At 38.1% G+C, this 24,699-nt stretch overlaps 2 protein-coding genes across 4 annotated transcripts; one reads left to right on the top strand and one right to left on the bottom strand.

Annotated features, from left to right (window-relative positions):
• Nucleotides 1-1,322: 1,322 nt before the first annotated feature.
• Nucleotides 1,323-19,017, bottom strand: LOC127373521 (receptor activity-modifying protein 3-like). Of its 3 annotated transcripts, XM_051418089.1 has the most exons (7): nucleotides 18,875-19,012; nucleotides 12,091-12,163; nucleotides 8,438-10,335; nucleotides 8,120-8,209; nucleotides 6,843-6,950; nucleotides 6,406-6,559; nucleotides 1,323-2,773 (listed from the first exon to the last, which is right to left on the bottom strand). In XM_051418089.1, exons 3-7 carry the CDS (start codon nucleotides 8,472-8,474, stop codon nucleotides 2,527-2,529), a joined length of 636 nt encoding a protein of 211 aa, XP_051274049.1. In that variant the 5' UTR covers nucleotides 8,475-10,335; nucleotides 12,091-12,163; nucleotides 18,875-19,012; the 3' UTR covers nucleotides 1,323-2,526. The 3 variants fall into 3 exon arrangements, with proteins under 3 accessions (XP_051274049.1, XP_051274050.1, XP_051274051.1); XM_051418090.1 differs by lacking the exon at nucleotides 8,438-10,335 and having other exon boundaries at nucleotides 18,875-19,017; XM_051418091.1 differs by lacking the exons at nucleotides 8,438-10,335; nucleotides 12,091-12,163 and having other exon boundaries at nucleotides 18,875-19,011.
• ccr10 (chemokine (C-C motif) receptor 10) lies at nucleotides 15,770-24,214 on the top strand. The gene is made up of 2 exons (XM_051418088.1): nucleotides 15,770-15,941; nucleotides 21,293-24,214. The coding sequence occupies exons 1-2, from the start codon at nucleotides 15,917-15,919 to the stop codon at nucleotides 22,423-22,425; spliced, it is 1,158 nt and encodes a 385-aa protein (XP_051274048.1). The 5' UTR covers nucleotides 15,770-15,916; the 3' UTR covers nucleotides 22,426-24,214.
• The last annotated feature ends 485 nt before the right edge of the window (nucleotides 24,215-24,699 follow it).

Below are 24,699 nucleotides of genomic sequence, written 5' to 3'. Positions count from 1 at the left end.
TTGTTTGGGATTGTGCTGAATTAGGGTACTCGAATTTAGGCACTGACACAATTATCAAATTCTTGAGGAGTAGCTGAAAACTACTATAACTAGTAGTGTAACTAATTAGAGTTGGCAGGGAGGTCAGCTGTAAGTCCTCACTAAGGTTCCCTGCAGGATACACAAAGACTAGAAACTGGAGGGCAAATGGAGTGAGGCATTGGGTGGTGTAGGTGTGAAAAGGGAAATGGGGGTGCGGTGCATACAGAGGACGAGCGGAGATGGTGTTAGTTAGACTCTGTGCTAATGATCCTCCTTATCATTGTCTGCATTCAGCACTATCCACCCACACGTCTTAGCTTAGGAAACTGCTTTGTGATTTTAACCTTGATGTAAATTTTGTTGGCTGGATTGTAGACTTTTTAAGGTCTCAGAGGGTGAGAGTGAACGGCTTTCTGTCAGTACAGTGCTCCTCTTCAGCCGGCTCTCCTCAGGAAGGTGTCTGGCAGACATCTTGAAATTCACTGCTGACCATTGACAGTATATATAAAGGACAGAGCTTCCAGATCTGAGAAGTGTCTTAAACCTGTATTATATGTAACGGCCAGCATGGGGCAGCTCTGATACCATTCAGTCTTATGGAGAAATGAGCCGACTTCTCAGTTGATTTATGAGCTCAGTAAACAGTTTCCTGATGAGTTTCTGGTCTCAGTCTCTAGTTTCAGTCTTCTTCCATACAGCATGATGTTCATTTAGTAACTGATGGTCCCATTTAGAGTAAAACAGACCATAAAGCAGGGTATGCTTTAGGGCGGGGCTACCTTGTGATTGACAGCTCATTCTCAGTGAGTCCAGATTCTGTTGTTGACTGTTTCTCTCCTCAAATCTGTTCACAAATATATCTTACTGTTTATCTGGAATACCAGATCGTCAGTGAGCAGGCGAGCCGCCATTGTTTCCAAACCGAGAGCAGCCAATGAGAGCAACTCAACTCGCAGTACGTCACCTGATGACACAAGTATCATCAGCCTGCCCGTTGGATTTCAGCATTGTTGTTGTTGTATTATGGTTTACTTTATATTGTATGAACAAGAATCATTTTTGTGTTTTGGTACTTTAGTTTCTGTCTGAACTTTCTTCAGCATCCTTTACAGCCCATCGTGAACCAACAACCTCACAGGGCCAATCTCAGCAGATCAGCCACAAGTTTCATACTTTCATCCCTTGGTCCCCACAAAGATAGCACACACACATGCAAATGCACACAGTACTTTACCAGGAACCGCAGTAGCCATCCGTTCTGAGAACTCTGTGTCATCTCAGGAAAACACATCCATAGTCCATTCTCGTTGTTCGTACTGTCACGTACTGTATGTGTGCAGCTGCTTTTACTTTATTAATGTTCACAAATAAGACACACACAAAACTTAATGCATAAAAGTAGTAAAAGAATTGTGCTGCTGGGATTTAAAATAAAAACAAAAACAAGAAATCTCAGCAAAAAAGGCAAATAAAAACATCAGAATTTTAGGAAATTAGGTATTTCCCAAATCTCTTTAAAGGTCCAGTGTGTAACATTCAGGAGGATCAATTGTCAGAAATGCAGTATATTGTTAATATGTGTGTTTTCATTAGTGTTTAATCACCTGAAAATAGCAATAGTTGTGTTTTTGTTACGTTAGAATGAGACGTTTTTATCTACAGACGGAGCGGATCCTCTATAACAGGCTGCCAGGTTTCTATACCTCCGAGCTGTAGAAACATGGCCTGTCATGGACAATTAACCCTTCCTAAGTCCCGCCCTTTTTTGCTCTGTGCTCCAATAACAGTGACACCTTGGTGAACTTTCTCCTCTTCTGTACCTCTCTGTGTTTGCATCGCAGACACAGAGAGTCCGCCGGAGCTTCGACACTCACTAGAAACACATTCACGCTGATTATTTCTGTGTGGTACTTGAGTTGCAACCTTAGATAAACTAGCTCTCCGGCGTCTGTGGTTGAGTGTCAGACTAACGGCTGGGCAGCAGGCCGCAGTCTGCAGAGTCTGCAGAGTCCAGATGTTGGTTTTATAGAACCAGGGCTTGTTTGGTGAAGAAAACTGCCCCCTTATGTCACCTGCCCCCAGATCAGCCAATCACAAAATTCAATTGCAGTAGCCAGTTTTCAGCCAGTAGAGGGCGGTGACTGCTAGTCAAAATGCTAGCTCACTACCTGGCCAAACTACATCAGTCATTGGTTTGCTAGTTAGTTAAACTTGTGCTAACACTAGCTAACTCAAGATGTGACTATATAAAGTCACTTTTATCTTTTACTCATCTTTAAAATGTGGTTGTCTTACCCAGAGCAAAACAGGGCAGGATGGAGGAAAGGTGAATTATCTCATCGGACTATTATTTTAATACATACTGAATGAAAACTGTTCACATTTCATAACTTACTCACCTTCATCTCCAGACTGCATTATACAACTCTTCTTTAAAAACATATACAGCTGTTTGTGGAACATACAACACACGTACTGTGAGTTCATTGATGGTGCAGGTCTCACTCACTCCTGGACTTTACTTTTCCAAATCACCACATAAACCAGTACGGGGATGAGGCAAACAGGGATGAGTGTTAAGGTGATCACCACCCCGTGAGGAGCATCCGGGAACTGAAGCTCCTCCTCGGCACAGTTCTGGAAGTACTCAGAGTGGATCTGGACGAAGAACTCTTGAATGATGGGGTTTGGGTAATAGCAGCCGATCATACCAGACAGCTTCTCCAAGCACATCGTCATTTCGTGGTATGGTCTGCAATAGAGAAACCAACATTAATGATGACCATATCCACTGTTGGTCTGTTTTATAATGCTGTACATTTAATATCTTTGGGTTTCGGACTGTTGGTCAGACAAAATAACAAATAGAGCTCTGGGAAATTGTTTTATGACATTTTATATACCAGAAGATTCATCAGTTCATCAAGAAAATAAGTGTTGGATTAATTAATTATAAGAACTTTAACTGCAGCCACAAAAATAATCTGACACTGATCAACCTGGTTTAAAAAATAAGACATTAAAAGCTGAGTTTCAAAGGATTTAGTCTCATCTTTACAGTAAAGAAAAATCTGTAATTTTACAGGGTTTTCCTGTTTATTTTACAGATTTATTTCTGTTTGTTTTTGACATACACGAAAATATAAATTACATAACAAAAATAGCCTGTGAATTTACATGTCTAATGTAAAATATTGTGGAAAAATTACTATTTATTTAGAGAAAAATATTGTGTTTTTATATAAAAAGATATTTATTGTTTATTAAGTAGATTAAACTGTTAAATTCAAGTTTAATACTGTCAGAGTCAGTGTTTGGTTTGTGACAATTTTTTGTATTTATTATTATTATTATTTGTTTTTATTATCTTTTATTTAATGTATTGTCTTTTGCATTTTGTTAAATTGTATTCATTTTTTAATTTTTTTTATTATTATTGTTATTGTTGTATTTATTATTATTATTGCAACCATCTTTTGGTCTTTCCATTAAATTTCCTCCAGTGAGTGAAACAGCGCCCCTCTGTGTTGCACCATTAGCTGCAGTGTAAGTCCGTGTGGTCAAAGAGGGTATTGCAGTCAGACAGCTGAAGGAAAGCCAGGTGAGCCTAATTAAGAAATCAGCAGAAACTACCCGGTACAGAGCTCTGCAGGGAGAAACTCTAAAGTAAGTTAACTGCATTAAGTTTGATGAAACAACCGGGAGAGTTAGTTAGTTTTACAGTGTCGTTAATTAGTAATATAATAATATAATAGAACTGAAACAGCTCATGGAGGGAGGAGAGGAAGACGGATATTGTCCACTTCAATTTCATGAAAAAAGGAAAATGGGCTCCGAGCTGATTAATGTGAGTCAAACATTTGTCTGTGTCTGTTATAATAATAATAATAATAATAATATTAATTGCAACCATCTTTTGACCATTGCTTTGAATCTCTTCATTGTCTCCATAGTTCAATGTAGATGTTCAATACTCTTCTACATATTTATTTGATGACACTGATATATAATTAAGAAACCAATCCAATAATTCTGAAATGAACTATTCTGCTAAATGAGCACTTTTGGTACTTTTTATATTTTATATATTTTTTTACTTTTGCCTTTGTCAAATTTTGCTTTTACTTTATTTTCTGCACTGTTGTGTTTCCACTGTCACTCAAGTAAAATATCTGAGTACTTCTTCAACCACAAGGGGGCGCTGCAGGCTGCCTTAAAACCCTGCGAGTCATATATCTGATACATACATTGATGCTTTTTACATATATATTATATATTTTTATAGCCTTCAGTACTGAGCTGTATCAGAGGGAGCCGTCTAGTACTGTGCATTCTGTTGTTTTTTAAGAAGATAAAATTTTCACATCAGGTATTTTTGATTGAACATTACAGGACTGCAGATAACTACTATTGACAGTATTGAATATTATATTATTATTTTATTCGATCATTTTGTCTGTTAAAGGGCAGAAAAACACCTGTTATAACTTCCTACAGTCCTTAAGTGGCATCTGAATTGTTTCAGTTTTGTCATATATGACAAAGAAAAGTGACAAATCTTCCCGTTAAGCAGCAACCAGGGAATTTTTCACTAGAAAATGAATAAAATGATGGATTGATTATTGAAATATACCCTTTCGTTTTCTGCTGATTGACTAATTAAGTGATCGTTGCACCTCTACAACTTAAAAGGTTAATTTATTTATCTGCAGTCTCCGTGTACTCTGGCATTACTGATCTTGTAAATGATGCTGTAAAGAACATCCTGTCATCAGGTTCGCTAACGTTAAAAAATAAAATGACCAGTTAACCTACTTTATAAACCACTCCACTGCTATTTTTGAGACCTCACCCCTTCAACTGGCCACACAGGGAACTCCTGACACGAACGACCCAGATTCTCCTCTTAACCCCAAATCAAAAGTTATATGTAAAAGTTTTATTTAAAGACACTGACCAACGAGCTGCTGCCCGCCGATTTACCATCTTTGATCCATAAATTGATCACTGTGATAGCACAGCATTTCACGGGGATCTGATATCAACCTCCTTTTTCTTCTTAGAGAAACAAGAACACTTATGTTAATAATATTGTGCACCTCCTAAATAAAATGTTCATTGTGTACAGTCTGGTCCTGCAGACAACCACGGAGGCAAATGTGTGATTGTTGTCCTGGAAAACCTGTACACTTAGAGACTAGTATCCAGTCATGGAAACACCTAGAATTTCATGATATATGATACACAAGTGGGAATGATCATTTTTGCATCCAAATTTTCATTTTCACTGAAAAAAAAAACTATTAAAATCATGATGATGTGACATTTGTTGAAGTCTGTACCAAACAAATATGTTTTCTTAAATCTGGAGAACAAGATTTGTAGCATCTCTGCAGCTCTACAGTACTTCATTATAATGCTGTTTGTCACACATTTGACCTGTTATCCAAACATTACAGCTTCAGAGATTTGGATATTGCACTTGGCCGAATTGCGATTTCAGTAATATTTCTACTAACTGTGCAGCTCTGGAAATAATCCGTGTCCTGGAAACTTTTTGTCGTATTTTAGCCCCTCGCTCAGATCACCTACGTAAACCTAGTTGTGTATTTAGTTTGAAACTCAGCAGGATAAGCTGCTCGGTGTAAGACATGCGAAGCTCGGCGTTGAGTCTGTTTTTCCCGAGGCTCTGACTGAAATTCATGCATATTGTGGTTGATACACACACACAGAGATGTTAGCTGTACGTGTAACAAACACTTTCGCTTTCTACATGGCATTTCTTACGGGCTGTGGCCAAATTAATGTTAGAAAAACTGTAGTAAAGTGTAATCAAGAGACCACAGCGAGGCTCCACTGACTGCAGGAAGTTGGCTGTGGTGATGAGTGAAAGCGAGCTAACACACAGCATCTAATAAACACTGATCACTATACCTGTACTGAACCCGAGGCCCTTTATCATGAACCCTGCAGCATTAAAACTGGAGGAATGAAACTGGGGTTAAATGTGACAATACGAGGCCTACTGGTAAATTACGGTATATGACCGTTTGTGTGCAGGTGCTGTCCTGTACTGCCAAGAAAAACTCCTTGAAAATGTCTTAAAGGTCCGAGAAAATCTTTTCTTAGAGTGGAAGCCCTGATACATAAAAGTGAACTGACTACAAATTCCCTCTATAGCTTTAACTGTCACAGATATTTAGATTTCTTAGTACTACTACTATGACTACATCATAAAGACAGATGTAACTGTGTTTGCAAAGTTCCTAAACACAATAAAGGAGCTGAATCAAGAATAAATCAAAAGTAGAGATATAGAAAAGTGAGTATAAAAAGATGAGAAAACGCCACTTAATACTACTTCAGATCCTCCGTATGCATTACCTGATGATATTGTCCAGGACACACCAGTCTTCTGTGCTGACTGACAACATTTGAGTGTGAAAGGAATTACCACAAATCGTGTGACTATAGTCTTCTAGAATGTCCTGCTGACACCGTCTGCCAGGGAACATAGTTTCCTGGTCCTGGAAATTCTCTGCAGAGTAAGGAAAAATAACGGGGACACACAAATATCAAACAACACCCAGGTTTTGAGCATTAAATGACATTATTCAGATTGTCTTCGGATGATTTCACAACGTTATGAGCTCACTCAGTAGCCCAGTAGTGAGCGTTTCTTTATCTCAGCTTTTCCTGAAAGTGAAACTAGATTGCTGATAGCTTGTTTAATCTGTAGTAAGCTGTTACAGGAAATTTAAAAGCACTGATAAGGGCTCTGGAGTTTCCTTCCCTACTGCAGAATAAGTAGAAAAACTCACCATCATCCTCTGTGATAACAGTCGCTGTCTGGTTTTGCAGTTCATCCACAATTTCACTTTCCTTGTCCTTGTTCAAACTGGACGTCACAGTGAATGGTTTCATCGTACCTGCACGCAAAAAAACCCGATGACAAATCCACACGATTGCTGCACACTCTTATTAACAAAGCTCTGCACTAGCAGTGTAACGATTCAACACAATCCCCCATACTGGGTTCACAATGGGACTCTCACTATTTGTTTGACAAAATGAGACCGAAGACCGGAATCGGTTTTATTTCTGAGGTCTGAAAAACAATACATATTTTCTGTTCCTTTGTAGAAGTGAAACTGATGTCTTTGGGCCTCGATACAGCGACTGACGTGAGTGACGTAGGGTTAGGCTCGCCAACTTAAACCTTCACATATTTGTAGCTATGTCACGATTATCTTGACCATAATATTTGATATTATTACGATAATCATGAAATTATACTTTTAAAATGTCACTTAAACATGTTGCTACCTTACATTTTGTTAAAAAAAACTAATATATTTATTGCATCACAGTTAGGAACCTCATCTCCCTGCTCTTTATTTTGAAATCTAACCTAATTTATTTAAATTTCCACACATCCTGTTTAACTTTTTTCTGAGGGGGATGCCGAGCCTTCAGCCATGGTGATGGGATTAAGATTTTGGAATGACTGGAAAGAAGCGGGCTTCTCTTTGCCCCCTTCAAAATAAATCAGGAAATCAATACAGGACTGTACGCTGGCGAGCTGGACAGCTTTTTCAGAAATGTGTTGTGTTTTTATCGCGATAATATCGTCCCATTCCTATTTGTATCGCAATGTAACGTTCTTGCGATATATCTTAATTAATGTAATTCTCTACATTCCTAATGATGACCAATCAGAGTGATTCGCATTCGTAGAGCAAAAACAAATGGTCGACTGATTAACTGACATCGATTGACAGAATATTAATCAATTATTTTCTCGTTTTTCAAGCAAAAAGGCCAAATGTTCTCTCGCTTTAGCTTCCTAAACGTGAGGATTTCCTGCTTTTCTTTCTAAACCGATGGTCTCTTTACAAATGATTATCGATCGACAGGAAATAAACTGGTGATTTAAGTGACGGAAAAATGCCTAAAATTCCCTGGTTCCAGCTTCTGTTCTGGTTTCAGAAGTCACAGATACAGAGATAGAACATTTGAAGGTGTCGCCTTGGGAAACAAACTATCTGACATTTTATAGATTCACGGAGAAAATAAAGTGAAAAATAAAAAGTCTTACTGTTGGCAGTGGACTCAATCAATGTTAGGTTCCCATCAGCTTTCCTCCACTCTTTGTCTGTCATGTTGGCTGTTTGTGACTCCACAATACCTGCAGACACAGATTTAATGAAGCCTTTTTACCATCACATGAACGAGTCCACACCAGCCTTTTGTTGGCTGCTACTGAAACTAAAATGCCCTCCGCCTTTTTCCTTCATCATTCCCACACACAGGGAAAACAATAGACACTCATGGAAACTCAAAAAACAGGAAACACTAAGAGACAAAAACATAATTAACCTAAAACTGGTGTTTAAAATGAGATCTGAACACATACCGAGGATAAGAGCGGGGAAGAGCAGGTACAGGATCATGGTGGCTCAGCTGTAAACTTTGAGGCCGGTTGCTGACCTGAGGTTCCTTATGAAGCTCAAGGTCTGAGAGCTGAGTGAGTTAAGGAACAAGCCCAGCCCTCTTTATCTTAGCACTGCTCACTGTCTATGTGCGTGTATGTTCATGTATGTGTGACTGTATTTATGTCCGGGGCTGATGAAGCTGATACAGAGGACGAAATATGCCTGATAACAGACCGTCTGATAGAAGAACAACAACCGTGCCCAGTGGGGGTTTCTTGTTAAAATAAAAACATATTATCCGATATAATTGGGACTGGTACTCCTATTTGGCCTTTTAGCCCTATGAATTACAACTTGTGAATTTGTTTTGTATCATAGAAATTATTTTAGGTACTCCACCCGAAAACTTGATTTTTGAGCTGGAAACAGAATTATTGTTAGAATTATTATTTAAATTTGCTGAGAGGTAGGGAGAGAGCAGAAGACATAGAGCAGCATTAGTTTTCAGTTAGAGTCGTGTTTCTGGCCACCTGACGTCCAATATGCACCGTCCTTTCAGCTCTGTTTTGGTCTCTTGTGTTCTTGTGTTCCCTGGCTAGCTGCCAACCGTTGCTGAGCAGGGAAGCACCGCTGCACACAGCTGGAACTGACACGATGATAACAGTGAAATTATTATCATATCTTTAACAGAGCTCCAGGGTGCGACCAGAAATCTGTCAAGTGCAAAGAAACCTTTTCATAGGTCTCACTGGTGCACCATCGACTGTACCGAACAGTACTGGGGCAGCTGGGTGTGAGGTCGGGACTCTGTAAAGATAATGACCTGGTGACCTCGCTGTCTCTGTCTCCCCCCCGCCTCGAGCTGCATGTGTGTGTGCCGCTCAGCCCCGCCCTCGGTCAAACACACAGACCTGCAGACAGGATGAAGCGTGGCTGCTGTTCTGCAGAGGTGTGTGTGGTGGAGATGTTGCTGTGTTTTGTAACCACAATCAGAAACTAACCTTTTATTTATCTGCTCCATGAGACACATACTTGATGCCACCCCCAGTCAAAAAAGTCTGGACACGTCCCCTGTTTAGTTTTTAGTATAACTTTTATTAAATAATCTCCTTTATAGCTGTATTTTATTGTCATTTTTATCATTGCATTCTGTATTTAAATCTGCCTTATTTAATTTTTACTACATTCTGTCTTAGTGTCGTCATCTGTGAAGAACTTTGAACTGCACCACACTGTATGAAATGCGCAATGCAAATAAAGTTTTTGATTGATTGATTGGTTTCACACAACTCTGCTGTGAAGAAAGACGAGGACAGTAGTGGTAATTTCCTTTTGGAATAATTAACCTGCTGATTATTTTCTCCATTAATCGATCGGTCGGTTTATTTGAGAGGCCGAAGCGACACCTTCACCATGTTTGTTTAGTCCAACCTCAAAACCATTAAGAATAAATTAAGAAATGATTCATTAAAAGCAGAAAATCCTCACATTTGTGAAGCTGCAATGGAAAAATACAGTATATATTTCTTCAGTTTACCAGCCATAAGCACATAGACCAGTACAAAGTAAACTGTAGTACATTTTGGTTCTCTGGTAAAGGAAAAGAAACATTCGTCAATCATCCCTTCACGATCTGATCAGTTAAAGGTGATTGCATCTTTGGGAAGTAAACAAGTAGAAGTGCTGATACGTCCTCACGTACTCCTGTGGGTCTACTGACATAAACACATAATAAAATCTAAACAGTGATATATCGGGACACGAGGCAGCACGGCCCAGCTTCCTGCTCTTCCTCAGAGAGTTGGCTAAAAGCTCTAAAGGCATTTCCTCCTCCATTTAGCAGCAGGACCCGGACAGAGACAGGGCTGGAATCAGGAAGCTGGTGGAGCAGATAGGCAAAAACTTAATGAAACACAAACACAGAAAGCTGTGACGTGTTGGCAGACGTGTACATGGCAGCAATAATGAGACAAATGCACAAAGAATCCACAATAATTCACATTTATTTTGGGGGGGAAAATGAGTTAAAATACAGGAGCAGACATGTGCCTAACACATCAACTACTAAGTGTAAAGAGCAACAACTTCCTCTACTTTGCGGTTTTCAATGTGCAGGATGTCAGAGCTTTATAGTAATGGCTTGTCTTCACCTCAGCTCACAGAAGCAGGAAACTGTTCTGGCATTCAGGGGTCCGCTGCTTGCTGAAAGGCGCTTACGGACATTTTTGGAATTCAGAAAAGCAATAATGGTTGTGTAGCAACCACATTATGTCATAGCCGTGATTCTGTCTATTGGACAGGCTGCTGGTTTTGTATTCTGGTAGATTGTAGGACTAAAATACAAGAGTGGCAGTGAGTTATCCATTTTTCTATAGGTATGACCTTCACATAATTGTTGATTTTGTTTGTTCGTATGAGCTGTAAGTATTGTGTGTTTTATGATAAGAAAGCAAAACTGTGTGCAGATTTCCTTTTATAGTCTGTGGATAATTGACATACACTTACAATGCATCTTAAAAAGGCAACTGAATCCAGTAATCACAGTTCCAGTTACAATCAGACCAGTTAACACTTAAAACCTGTTTCCTCCACTGGTCCCGTGGGAGCCACGACGGACAGAGTGACTCATATCACACGGGTGAGGGTACAAAAACAACAACCTGACACATCACGCTACCTGAAACATGTTCACACATCAAATAAACCACTACAGACTACTACTGCTGCACATTACATGTACCAGACTGAGAAAGAAACCTTCGGTAAAAGCATCTGAAACTGCAATAAGTGAAGGAATGAAGTCACAATGAAGGAAAATTCATTGTGACTGAAATATAAAATATGACTATAATTAAAAACTGCATATTATATCACTGATTACAAGGCCTGAGTATCAGGCCTCAGTACTTCATTGGCACCGACTTAAATGTGTCCGTTGCACTAAAGTCAAAACTAGAGTGCAGAAATCCATTAAATATTTGGTCAAACTCACAAGCTTATTTTTTATGTAAAATTTTCAGTTTACATTAAGTTTTTTTTTTTTTGCCAATTTTACTATTATTTAAAGATAAGGTAAAAAAAAAAAAAAGTAAGGTTTTGGTATCAGTAGTGAAGCCTTTAATATCAAATGGGATATATGAAATGAGATAGCCTAACAATTACTCTGGAGGTATTTCAGACTTTCAATAATAGATTGTTTTATGAACATACTTCCTCGGAGTACTTTTCCAAACCGAGACCACTGTCAGCAACTCAGCGGCCTCAGAGTTGCCGTGTAGCTTGTTACAGTTCAGAACAGAATAAATAAAGAGCCATACTGCAACACCTTTTGAGTTGTAAATAAATATGAACATTTCTATCCAATGGTGGTTGCACTGTCGATGTTTCAATTGTGCTGGTGCTGAAAAAATATCACTGAAACTGGTTTCAATTCGCCCTCCAGTGGTTTAAATGAGCAGCTGGTCATTAGTATTCTCTTTTTTGTTGTAAATATTGTTGTCGCCCACTTCTTCTTCACACAACTCATTTTATTTTCTCTGCCTTGTTTCAGATTTACACAGACAGTAGGAAGCTTAAACTCACTGCAACGCTGCTTTCTAATGAAGACTGCTGATTGTAAAATCTATTGTTTTACCTCTCAGTCTTTCAATTGCCATGTTTCAATGCTCGTAGTGCACGGAAGCAGGTGTCATGACGAGAAACTGCCCCTGAAAGAAACATTGACAGTTTATAATTAGCAGAGCTGCAACTAAGAAGCCATACGAGCTCCTTGAGCATTAACACTGTAGTGGACAGACTGTGGTCTCTAAAACCACGTCACATTTCCCCGCAACTTTATGAAGTTATCATGTTTTGTTGACATCAGAAATGAATAAATTCTGTTATATGTTGTCACATTCGTCCTTTCCCTAGAAACCCATCTGAATATAATGCAGTCCAATATAACGCCACCTCTAACTGTGACCTCAGTCCTAAAACATATATTTTAATTAATACCTCTCTTTTAACAGTAAAAAAAAAACTGGCTGCTGTGGTTGCAAGAACTTTACTGTAATAGATTTGATAGATCTTCTCTCATATTTTACCATTAAGAGACACTGTTTTGCCACATGAAAATACCTTATAAATACTGTTTTCTGTGCAATTTACAGTCTTTAATATAAAAAACCTACTTTATTCCATATAAATTCTTTTAAAATGCCATATTAATAAAGGTTTTGCCATGAGATATGAAGGTGTTTTACATTACAGAATCTGTATTTAACCTATTTACAGACATTTTTTTACAGTGTACACATCATAGAAGTGGACTTTATGGCAGAATTGTATTGTGTTGGATTGCATTAGTTTTTACAGATGTACCTTAAAAGTGGCCACTGTACTTATAGCTCATTAATGCATAAAGTAACATGTACAGAAGAATATGCAATTAATAAAATACAAGGACGTAAACAACAACAACAAGAAAACAAACACGGACCCTTCGAAAGAAATCATCCACTCACACATACACACTGACAGTAACTAATCACAAACCTCAGAAAATGTTTTCAGTTTGCTTTTGAATATGGACACAGTTATGACTAAAAGTAAGAATGAGTAACTAAAAGCACTTTTACTGGAGGTAAACTAAAGACTATAAAGCAGAATTTAAAGTAGATCTTTTATTGTTTTTGAGCAGAGGAAGTGATTTATGTAGTGTGAGAGTATGAGAGTATGCTCAGCACTTCATTAAAGACTTATAATGTGTTTTAATATGTATACCTTTAGAGGAACAAATTAGTCAATTAACTAATTTTATATGTGATAAATAATTTTTCAAGCAAGAGCATTTGAAAATGTCAACTCAAGCTTTCGGATATTGTGACGGACATTTTTGCTATGTTATGACATTTTATAGGCCAAATATTTATTAGATTCATTTAAAAAACAATGGGTAGATGAGTATACCATAATAGTAAGGTTCAACCCGACTAACAATAAAAGTAACTAATTCTAATAATCAAAACAATAATCACAATAATATATATATTTTTACATTATTTAATACAACATATTCTGTTCTGACAGCTTGTAAACATATACGTTTTGTCACGTTACTAAGTACTCACAATGTATAACAAAGGGCAAAATATGAAGAGCAAAATGCAAATAGATAATCAGAATTACCAAAAAAGTTGAACAAGAAAATTACATTGACACTTTTTCCTCAACTTTTTTTAAATAGTTTTTTTCGACATTCTGTGTCATTGATGTGTTTATTAGTTGTAACTATTTTATTAATTGATACTAAACTGTTTTGAAAGGTCCAGTGTTAAGGATTTGGTTGTAGTGGTGTAGTTGCCGAATGCTTCACCCTTCCCTTCAAAGTGCGTGAAAGGCCACCTGCCGCGTCTGTATTTAAAACGTCTCAACAAAAACACAACAAGTCCTACACTGAGGTGCTTAAACACTAAACATACCTATGAATATTATATTCCATTTCTGCCAATAGATCCTCCTGAATGTTACACACTCCTGGGGTTCGAGTCCGACCTGCGGCCCTTTGCTGCGTGTCATCCCCTCTCTCTAAACATCTTAATTTCAATAAAAGTGAAAATGCAAGTATAGTGTAGTTAATAATTGTGCTGCACGATATGGAAAAAAAATCATATTGCGATTATTTTTGACAGATATGATTAACGATTAGTGTGGGAATTATTTACATTTTTGCATCACAAATTTAATGTTCACTGAAAATAGTATTTAAATCGTGATGATGTGACATTTTGTCTCGTGTCTGTATCAAACAAACGTGTTTTCTTAAATTTAGAGAACAAGATTTGTAGGTTGGGACGTCTCTACAGCACTACAGTACTTCATTATAACGCTGTTACGTGTCACATTTTAGCTTTATTAAATGAATGCAGCTTCTCGGATTTGCATATTGCACTTGGCCATAATGCAATTCTGATAATATTTCGATTGATTGTGCAGCCTTAACAAATAATAATGTATTGGAGACCACAGGAAGTAACTGGAAATCCTGAAGTTGTTGTCTGATGTTCTAAATAATTAATAAACAAAATACGTTTTAGGTAATTTCTTTGATTTTGAGTAATGAGAAGAGCTCAAGTAGATCATGCCAAGGAGCCAATCACCGTTCAATCTGAACCTGTTGACAGGTTGAATAGTAGGTCAGCAGTGTCACACAAGTTAACAGCAACCACAGACACAAACAAGTAAAAGAGGGTAGAAATCACAGGTGAAGAAAAACCACGTTGTGGATCAAGGTCTTTCAACATGCCAAACAGTTCCCATGAGCAAACAGCTCACATCAGGCCCTTGCACAGTTTTCTCATGGTCTGGTGCCAACGTCTGAAACAAACATTGTGGTTTCATCATCTCTGCAGTGATCAGACATGTTCACCATGTGAATTAGTGCAACATGCACTGGGTTAATCAGGCAAATTCAAACCCACGCTTTCACCACCCACACAATCACAATGGGAGGCAGACAAATATCATAGACAAGAAGGTTGCATAGAACTAGCCGGCTGGCTGGGAGGCCTTTCTGTGTGGAGGTAACATGCCTGCGTGGGTTTCCCCCGACAGGCCAGAGACACGCAGGTTAGGTTTATTGGCGACTGTGAATTGTTTGTTGGTGTTGTATTGGAGCAGGATTTTTAGTTTTTCTCTGTTTTATGTCATTGCACACTGCATATCATTGGGTTTTGGACCGTTTGAAGACGTCAAACTCCATTTTTAAATAATTCTCTGGCCTTTTTATAGACCACACAACGTATTGATTGATGAATCAATAAAATAATCACCAGTTTAATCAATAATAAAAAAGTAACTGTTGACTAGCCCTGTGCCATCCCCCCCACCCGACTTGTGCAGTTACACACTTATGTGGCTGCTGTATATTTCAACAAATGAGCATCTAACCACAAAGAAGTCAAGGAAAGGTTTTGGTACCAGTCAGCGGTCACACCCAGATGTTTTTTTGTTGTTGCACATTTGTCCGTTCATTGAACCTACAGCTGGATGCGGTCAGCATGGTGTGTGCATTTTGTCTCCTCTTTTTCAGATTTTGCATTTGCAAAATGGAAAATATCGTCAAATGTATATTACATCAAAAATCTTATTGTGACTTAGATTAGAACACAGATTATAATTACAAAAGTCTATATGCAATTGCTGTGACAGATAAATGCAGTATGGCTGCTGATGATAAAGATCTGTTAACTGGAAACAACAAAATTATGCTGATCAGGAATGTCTACAAAGTTTCATGCTCACATCCTTTTAGTGACTCCTGGTGACACAAACATACAAACGCAGGGGTATGGTAAGGTCAGAAAAACACAGAGCTGGTTTCATTGGCTAGAGGTGGTTAAACTTCACCCTGCAGGCTTGTTTTTAAGTGTGCCAGCTTCTCAAATCTCTACCACAGATGCAGAAGGAGGACTTGGGACATGCTTAACACTTCAAACAGCACAGGTAAGATAACTTAAAAACATCTGGATTTATTTCTGATCTGTTTTTGAATAGAAATTAAGAATTAAAAAACGAATAATTTGTGTTTTTCTACATAAATAATAAATAAAGGGACCAACAGAGTGTAATTAAGTACATTAATGTTTAGGCAAAATGCATATAAACAATTAAAACAATGTTTCTATTAATGAAAATATTCAATTAAATAAATATCAGGTGCTACTGCATATACTAAATACATTTATTAACATGGCTGAGCTTACATGTAACAATTTCACATTGCAATTGCTCGTATTTAATTACTTTTTATAGGATTGCTCGCTGATATTAAATTATGAAATTAGTTCTTTGTCTCTTCAGATTAATGTAAGAGGATTGCAGTGTGGTTAGGGTTAATCAGAGCCTGTATGACTCATATTTCATGTGATTTTGTGTCAAGAATCCTTTCAGCTGAGTGCGCACTGCAACAAAAGAAATCTTGTCAAATTCATAAAATAAGTAATTTATTCCAATTATGCTGTCAAGTAACATCTGTAATTGTACAGCCTGCGATTTGTAGTGTGAATGTTACATTTAAATCTCAAACTTTTACACAATTGTTAACCTGATTACTGTTAAGTGAGACAATTTACTGTATTTCAGTCTCCCCTGGCAAGAAGCAATGCATGTTAAAAGCAAAATATAATAATATTGCGAAAAGGAGAAATGAAACCGACTGTATTGGCATGTGACGCTGGTGATCTTAAAGTTGCTAGTGGGATCCCACATGCCAGCAACCGGACGACTATGTCTCACACAGCGGTGAAAAATTAGAAATATACAACTGCTGCCTACTCAAAATGTACAACAACATATGTGGTTGAGATGATCTCACTTTCAACCTGAAAAAGATAATGTACTGTAATTTGCAGTAGTCTGTTAAACTGCAGGACTAATGGACAATAATACAGTAGAGCTCATACGGAGACTCTCTGAGAATTCCAAAATAATTATTTGATCATAAAGATGAGATCACATTGAAATCAAGATGTTTTTTTCATGAAAGACCTGATAAAGAAAATATTTTTCTTATATCAATCTTGAAATCGTTAAAATTCAGACCGCCAGACATTAAATCCAATTTTAAAAAAGTAAACATTCAAATCTAAGAACTATCTTTGGCCAAAGATTGCTGCTGTATTACTACTCAAGCTCTTCTGCCCACATTTATAAGGCCTCCACTATGCAGATGTGGTCACATGCAAGAGCACAATTAAAGAATTGTGGGGCTTTTTTTCTTTTATTGAAGAGTGTGGTTTTTTCATTTGAGCACATTACTTGAACATTAGCACATTACGCTCAAATAGCCCCTGCTTGTGCTCAGATTTGTTTCTGCTCAAACTGTACGCTTGCTCTTGGAAATATTCAGGCCTTCTCATCGCACATCACTCATTCTCATCATGTCAAAATAGCTGCTGTAAAAAATTTCTATATTAGTAAAAGAAAAGGTATGAGTGCTGGTATATGTAACAGTCCTTGAATTACAAGACCAATAAAGCCTTGGAGGACTCGAGTGAATAAAACTGGTTAAAGAGGAACCTCCTGTATGGGAAGCTTAAGAAATAAAGCGAACATGTCTGCAGCGAGGCAGGGGTCATTACAACACTACAGCTGGCACTCTGTTGGTTGGGGACTTTTGAGGGTTATTGCACAATAAAAGCGAGAGCAGACACTTCACAAGTGCACAGAAGCAACCTGAGTGCGAGGAGAAGAAACTGGAGCAAAATAACAATATATTTGTGCTTTCTATGTATTTGTTAAGAGGGATGGCGCCATGGCGATGGAGACAAATGCTAATTTTGCTTAAAAAGTTGACAGAATATTTTCAACTCATCATTAGATTGTGTATTATATTTTTTATTTAAATAAGAGAAGAAATTTGAGGTTGTAATAAAGCTTTTAATATATAATAAATATGAGATGTATAAAACAGACTGTAATTCTATTACATTGGATTAGAGGAAGAATTGTGAACAGCAGTCTAGTGCTGTACCGAGCCATCCATTTCTTTTTCTTATTTTGTGTCATGTTTCAATTTCATAATAGCTAGAGGTGCAAGACGATACATATACTTAGTCTTTTGGCATGTAGGATGCACATATGAATGAGATATCTGGAAAACATCAAAGTCTGATGAGTCAGAGCCTGAGTAGGAGTACAACCAGCCGAATATAATATATTGTCATCTGCATAATAATACATTCAAATACGTAATAGAGAGTTATTCTGTTGTTACAAATAATAGTGGATCAAGAATTGACCCCTGTGGCACACGTTACTGATTTACAGTGAGCTCTAAATCATCGTCGTCTAATCTTATATACTACCGGGAGGTTTTTATGAACCACGGTATCGTCGGAGGTCAATAGAGTGCTGCTGTATTATTTCTTAGTTTTATTAGTAATATTAGGAATTTAAATTGTGCTGTAAAAATATTGCCCCGTAGTAACCCCTCATGTACATATATATTAAATTATAAATCCTGATATGAATCAGAACTGTTTGGCAGTTTGGGTGGCAGTAAACAAAAGTCTCCCATGACTCAAATTTATACTGTATGCAAGGAAACATTTCCTTTTTTCTTCAGCAATTCAGAAATTTAACAAATATTCTTTCTCTCGCCTACAGGGAAAATGGGTGTAAAGTTACACAGCGTACCTTTTACGTTTTGTCCGAATGTACATTTAACTGTTAATTAAATTATTGCGGCAATCATTATTGAGTTCAAAATCACATTTAGTCCCACACTGTAGTTTGTCAAGAATACCTGTAAGGTTTAAAGCTTCTGAGAACCAATTTATATCAGTTGAACTAAAAGAAAATAAAAAATGTATATATCAAATCCCACAGACGGCTCTGTTCACAAGACTGTCTACAAACTCTTTACTGCCTCTTACCTTTAATGGAATCTCCTTCATGACTGTCACCATCAATTAAAGAGGTTAGAAAACACCATATTAAAATAAATGAGCACTATTTCATATTGCAAGCAGCCTCACACTTAACAGTCACACAGTGAAAGATGAAATGATAAATGGTGATTGTGGAAACTGCCTTGCCTATGTAGGGCTCTTAGCACGCGACACTGGCTGATCTGTAGACCTTGAAGCTACCCACGATTTCCCCTGTGCCAACGACCTGATGCCACTCTCACGCAAACCCTGTGCAAAATGACTAAAATATCACAGCTGCTTACTCAAACTGAGGAACTAAAGCTGCAGGTCTCTCACTTTCAACCTGTGTGGAGGAGTTAGTGTTTCCTGATATCGTGACATGAAGTATTCTGCTTAAACTCAGCACAGGCTGGTATTTATAAGAACACTACATGTTTTGGAACAATTATTAGTCCTCACGCAAGTTTTAGCCCAGAATGACTCATAACATACAGACATTCAGCTCAAACTGACTACTTTCATTAACTGTACAGCCTTGGTGCACTTCCTCAGTATTTGAGTTTTAGTCTTAAGCCGTGAATTTAACACTGGATTACATGTAGAGAGCCGCTTCCTCTTTCAAATGTACCAGAACGTTTTTGAAGAGTAATCAGACAGCTGACACTAGTGACTTAAAGTGGTCTGAAGTGGCAGTTCAGACACTCTGCGAGTTATTAGAGAATAATTGGATGAGATTTTGACTAAAATATTTCATCAGCTCTAAAACATCGTTCACACATCCTCCCAGATCTGATATATAAATATTAATATATATATACAGTATATGCTGAACTCAACTGTCCTTAAGTTTTGGTAGATGTAATCATCTTACATACATTTATTAATGCATTAAAGCTGCGTTCACACTGCAAGCCTTAACGCTCAATTCCGATTTATTCTAATTTTTTTTTTTTTGCCTGGCCGTTCACATTACTTTTTAAATGTGGCTCGTATCAAGCTCCAGTGTGAACAGGAATCATGAGGAATGTGTAGAGTGACGTAAACGTTCTGAGGTGACTGTTCGTATGACAGAAAATCACACCTCAGTCTCAGTGGGATTCGTACTGTTCACACTGCCGTGAAAAATCGGATCTTGAGTCACATGTGAGCAAAACACTACCACTTTGCTGTGGTTTGAGATAAATGCTAACATCAGCATGCTAACATGCTCACAGTGATATTAGACCTTTTTCACAGCAGCCATTTTGACATAAAATAGTAAATGTGTTCCCACCATTGAGGAGGATCTATTGAATGTCAGAAATTGAATATAATATCCATAGGTATGTTTTTATTAGTGTATAATCACCTGAATATATAATCCTTAGAATGAGCCGTTTTTATCTACAGAGCAGGTCCTCTAGATTGGGCCATTTGCATTTTTTTGCATGTTCTCACAGCCACCGTAGTTTCTCCTGCACACAGGCTGAGCTGTTTTCAAGTGGTTGCAACTGATACCTCTAAATCCTGTACTCTGGCACTTTTGTTTTGTTCCATTTAGTGTAGCAGAGCCCTTCCAGTGAGCCAACATGCACTATAATAACACGCTGACTCATATCTTACCTAACACCTGTGTTTACCCTACGGTTTCATGTTAAAATGGCTGCTATGAAAGAAGGCCTATGCTAACAGGTTCAGTTTGTTTGCTTAGTTCAGTGTGTTAGCATGCCTATATGCTAATTATCACTAAACACAGAATTACTTTATATTAATCTGTGGTTTCATTGAGAGCAATGCCCACAGAGGTTAAATGCTGCGCTCAATGTGGTGGTGGTAATGGGGGAGGCAAAAAAACAGCAGCGGTGGTTGCCAGAACTTTACTGTAATAAATACAGTAGAACTTTCCTACTTTTACAGTAACAGGATATAAGTACTGTTGATTTTATGGTGAAAGTTGGAGTTTTATTCCATATTTTACTGTATAAATATAAGTTTTTACCATCTAAAGAAACATGAAAAGACCATCTGAATGTTGTTTTCTGTGTAATTTACAGTCCATAAAATAGAAAAACGACTTTATTCCATATAAATTATTTCAAAATGTCGTATAAATAAAGGTTTTGCTATGAGATATGACTTTTACAGAAGCTGTATTTAACCTATTTAGAGTTTATGGTTTAGACCGTAAAAGTCACTGGGAAAGACACATTTTTTTACAGTGTGCTGGTCGGGGAGATTAAACAGAAAACCTTCCAGTCAAACTTGAAATTTCATACAGTTTTAATGGTTTCCTTTTAAAGTTACCATTCACTAATATTCAATAAAAACTAACTGATCACATTGACTTTGAAGTTTGTAGAGAATGGTTATACATTTTAGTTTTTGTTACATCCTTCTCATTGCAAGATAAATTACTTACTGGTCTTTATTTCTTCCCACCAGCAATGGAACCTGTTACTGAATACGATGATGATTACAGTAACATCACAGACGTCGGTGATTACAACTACTCACTTTATAATAACAGTAACATCACAGACGTCGTTGATTACGACATAACCTCTGAAATGTGTGGGCCCGGTGAGCAGGAGCTCACCATCAAAATGTTCCAGACTTGTGTTTTCTGCCTGATCTTCCTGCTGGGCGTGGTGGGAAACTGTCTGGTGATCGCCACCTTCGGCCTCTACCGCCGCCTCCGCCTTCGCTCCATGACCGACGTCTTCCTGTTCCACCTGGCGCTGGCTGACCTTCTGCTGCTCCTCACGCTCCCATTACAGGCCATCGACACCCACAAGGGTTGGATCTTCACCGTTTCCCTCTGCAAGGCCACGAGGGCATGCTACGCTATCAACACGTACAGCGGGCTTCTGCTGTTGGCCTGCATCAGCGTCGACCGCTACCTGGTGGTGGCACATGCTCAACAGATGTTCCGGCTGCGCAGTCAGATATTAACAGGCGGGAAAGTAGCCGCCATAGGTGTGTGGCTTGTTGCGGTGCTCCTCAGCCTTCCTGAAATCCTCTTCTCTGGGGTGTCAGAGGCTGACGAAGACAACAAAGCATACTGCGGCATGCTAAAGAGTGGAACGGTCAAAATGGCCACCAACGGAGCCATCATTGCCGTCTTCTGCGTGTCCTTCGCCGTTATGGTGACATGCTACTCTTTGATCGGGCGAGTGCTGTTGGAAGGGCACGCACACCGGCGGGGGAAGCAGTGGCATCGTCAGCGTACATTGAAGCTGATGGTGGCTCTTGTGTTGGTGTTCTTGGTGTTCCAGCTGCCGTACACCGTGGTGCTGTCGCGCAAGATGGCCGGGCCGTTCTGCGGCCTGCTGCTGGAGTACGTCACCGGCACTTTGGTGTACACCCGCTGTTGCCTCAACCCCATCCTGTACGCCCTGGTTGGCGTGCGCTTCCGTAACGACGTGCTGAGGCTCCTCCGTGACTCAGGCTGCAAGTGTGGCGTCCTGCATCTGCCACAGACGATGAGCTCCATCACACCGACATCCCCCGAACGCACTCACTCCAGCTACGAGACTGTGTCTGCCATCAAATTTCAGTTTTCAGAAAAGAATTAATATTCTGTAGAGTGGACTATAAGCTTAAATACATATTTCCCAACAGTATACATAATGTACACTTACTATACAGAAACAATGGATGGAACAATCACAAGGAGTTGATTTTAACATTAGGGCTGGGTATCATTTAATTTTTTTGTTTTGTTTGTACATAATATACTAATAGATAATCATATGTATGTGTATATGTGTGTGTATTAGAGGTTGATAGTGGAGGGCAGGAAAAAGCTAATTAACCAACTATATATTATCTATAAAGGTTTGTTTGTTCCTTTCTTCGTAGCTCTTACTTAGTGAATTAACAAGATATAAGTTGTTGAAAATGTTTTTTTATAAAGGTATATTTTTCCCTTTTATTAGACGGGGGGGACACAACACACAGCAAAGGGTCACAGGTCAGATTTGAGCTTAAGCAAAGATTAACCAAAGCAGACATACAACTCTCTTGCTTTAGCTGTCTATAAAGAAATTACAGCTTTCTACTGTATTTCCTTTGTTTATGGTTAAAAAATGTAAAAAAATATATTTGTATTCATGTTTTGGTTGAAACATTGGTGATGCAACGTTATGAACACATTTCACAAAAACTCTCGAGGTTAGATACCCGGCCCTAGTCACATTGGTATTACGGACAAAAATACGAGGTCACACTTTATTTGTTTTTCAGCCATCAGGTGACAAAAAGCAGATGTGTGAGTCACATATTTTCGTAACGCTGACCACATGAAGCCAGCGGTACCTCGCTTTTATTTCAAGGAACTGAAATCCTATGAAATGCTTTTGCACAGTAGCCGGGCTGTGGTGGTAAAAGGAAAATAAAAGGTGGGTAAACTATAAGCATCTGTGGCTTCAAGTTAGAAAAAAGGTGTATAAACATCAGGCGCCCAAATATGAGACTAGAACCACTGACACCAAATCATATAAATATACTAGTGTAGGGTCCAATCAATATTAAATTATTATTCAATTATTATTTAGTTTATTGCATTTTGAATGTCAAACCTATCTACAGAACTATTGAAACTGTCCACAAACGCAGCACTTTATTCCTTTGGCCTTAAAGAGGCCACACTGTGGCCACAACGTCCACTTCCTCTCTCCTCTCATGTGCCAGGCAGCACTTTTAAAGGAGGAAAGGGAGGGTGGAGAGGTTGTGTTGTGAACTGACATATAATGCTCAGGTAAAAAGGTTTAAATCTGACTTGAAAATTGTGCAAAATCATCCAAACAGTGTAATTAAATGTTAAGTTGTATTAAAACAGGGACGTACACTGTGTTTACCCCCCACTACAGCCCTGGTTGGTAGTCGTGTTTGATATTCACAAGACTTTTTACAGTTAAATTAAAGTTAAATTAAAGCCTTTTGATTGCAGTCGGCCAATTAAAAAAAAGTGTGACTAAACAGATTTCCATCTGCTCACAACTTGTTCTGACTCTGCTTGGCACCCGTGTTCAGGTTAATATGTACAAATGTATATTCTGTATTCTTTGTCCAGGGTTTGAGTCTATTGTCTTTACTTTCAGGTCATATTTTCAACAGATATATGTTGATATTTGCTTATTATTATTCTTTTTAAAGCTTCCATTAACCATATTTAAATCATAAGCAATCCTAACCTGACTTTATTTCTAACCTTCCACATGTCTGGTCACTTTTTAATAAGCTGTGTATAGCTGAACTATAGCAAAAACTGTTAAATATAGACTTATATGATGTAGAGGTTTCTTCACTCACTTGTTTGTATTGTTTGTAATTAAACTTTGGTTTTACAACGTTTTCCTCAAAGCCGTTTTTTATTCTGTCTGAAGGTTTGCATTTTGATTGTTGTATGACTCAAGTTTCAGGTTGTGCTGTGAGCGGATGGTTAAACAGAATGAGTGGCCTTTTTGTGGATCCATGTAAAATCAGTCGTCTACCCGAAGTTGTGACTCTTGAGGTTTTAGTGTGAGATGTTGTCACATCTATATGGGTCAGCAAACTTATGCTATTTATACCGTTAAAGCATATGTTGTTGCAGAAAGAGGGCTGGACTGCGTTGCACCAGCTTCGTGGAAGTTCTCCTCAGTTAGGGTGTGAAGTTGACAGTTGAGGCTCGTAACTAAATCAGCTACTCGGTAAAAAAATGATGCTGTGTGGCAGAAAAGCTGCTGTTTTATCATCAGTGAGTATAATTCTGTGATGTTTTATGCTTTACATTAACTTGTGTAACTATTTAGTTGCTACTTAGAATTTAGTTGTAACTTCTCTGTGGTGCAGAGACATTTTAGTAA

Source organism: Dicentrarchus labrax, unplaced genomic scaffold (genome assembly GCF_905237075.1).
Source record: "Dicentrarchus labrax unplaced genomic scaffold, dlabrax2021, whole genome shotgun sequence".
In the NCBI taxonomy this organism is placed as follows: domain Eukaryota; kingdom Metazoa; phylum Chordata; class Actinopteri; family Moronidae; genus Dicentrarchus; species Dicentrarchus labrax.
This window is presented reverse-complemented; position numbering and strand designations above follow the sequence as displayed.

What these genes read in the sequence shown, in the direction of transcription:
- LOC127373521 (XM_051418089.1), bottom strand. Translation starts at nt 8,474, where the DNA reads ATGATCCTGTACCTGCTCTTCCCCGCTCTTATCCTCG. An exon ending in CTTCCCCGCTCTTATCCTCG is followed by an intron (nt 8,210 to 8,437) that starts GTATGTGTTCAG and finishes CTGTGTCTGCAG; the next exon opens with GTATTGTGGAGTCACAAACA. An exon ending in TGTTATCACAGAGGATGATG is followed by an intron (nt 6,560 to 6,842) that starts GTGAGTTTTTCT and finishes CTTACTCTGCAG; the next exon opens with AGAATTTCCAGGACCAGGAA.
- ccr10 (XM_051418088.1), top strand. Translation starts at nt 15,917, where the DNA reads ATGCTTAACACTTCAAACAGCACAG. An exon ending in TAACACTTCAAACAGCACAG is followed by an intron (nt 15,942 to 21,292) that starts GTAAGATAACTT and finishes TCTTCCCACCAG; the next exon opens with CAATGGAACCTGTTACTGAA.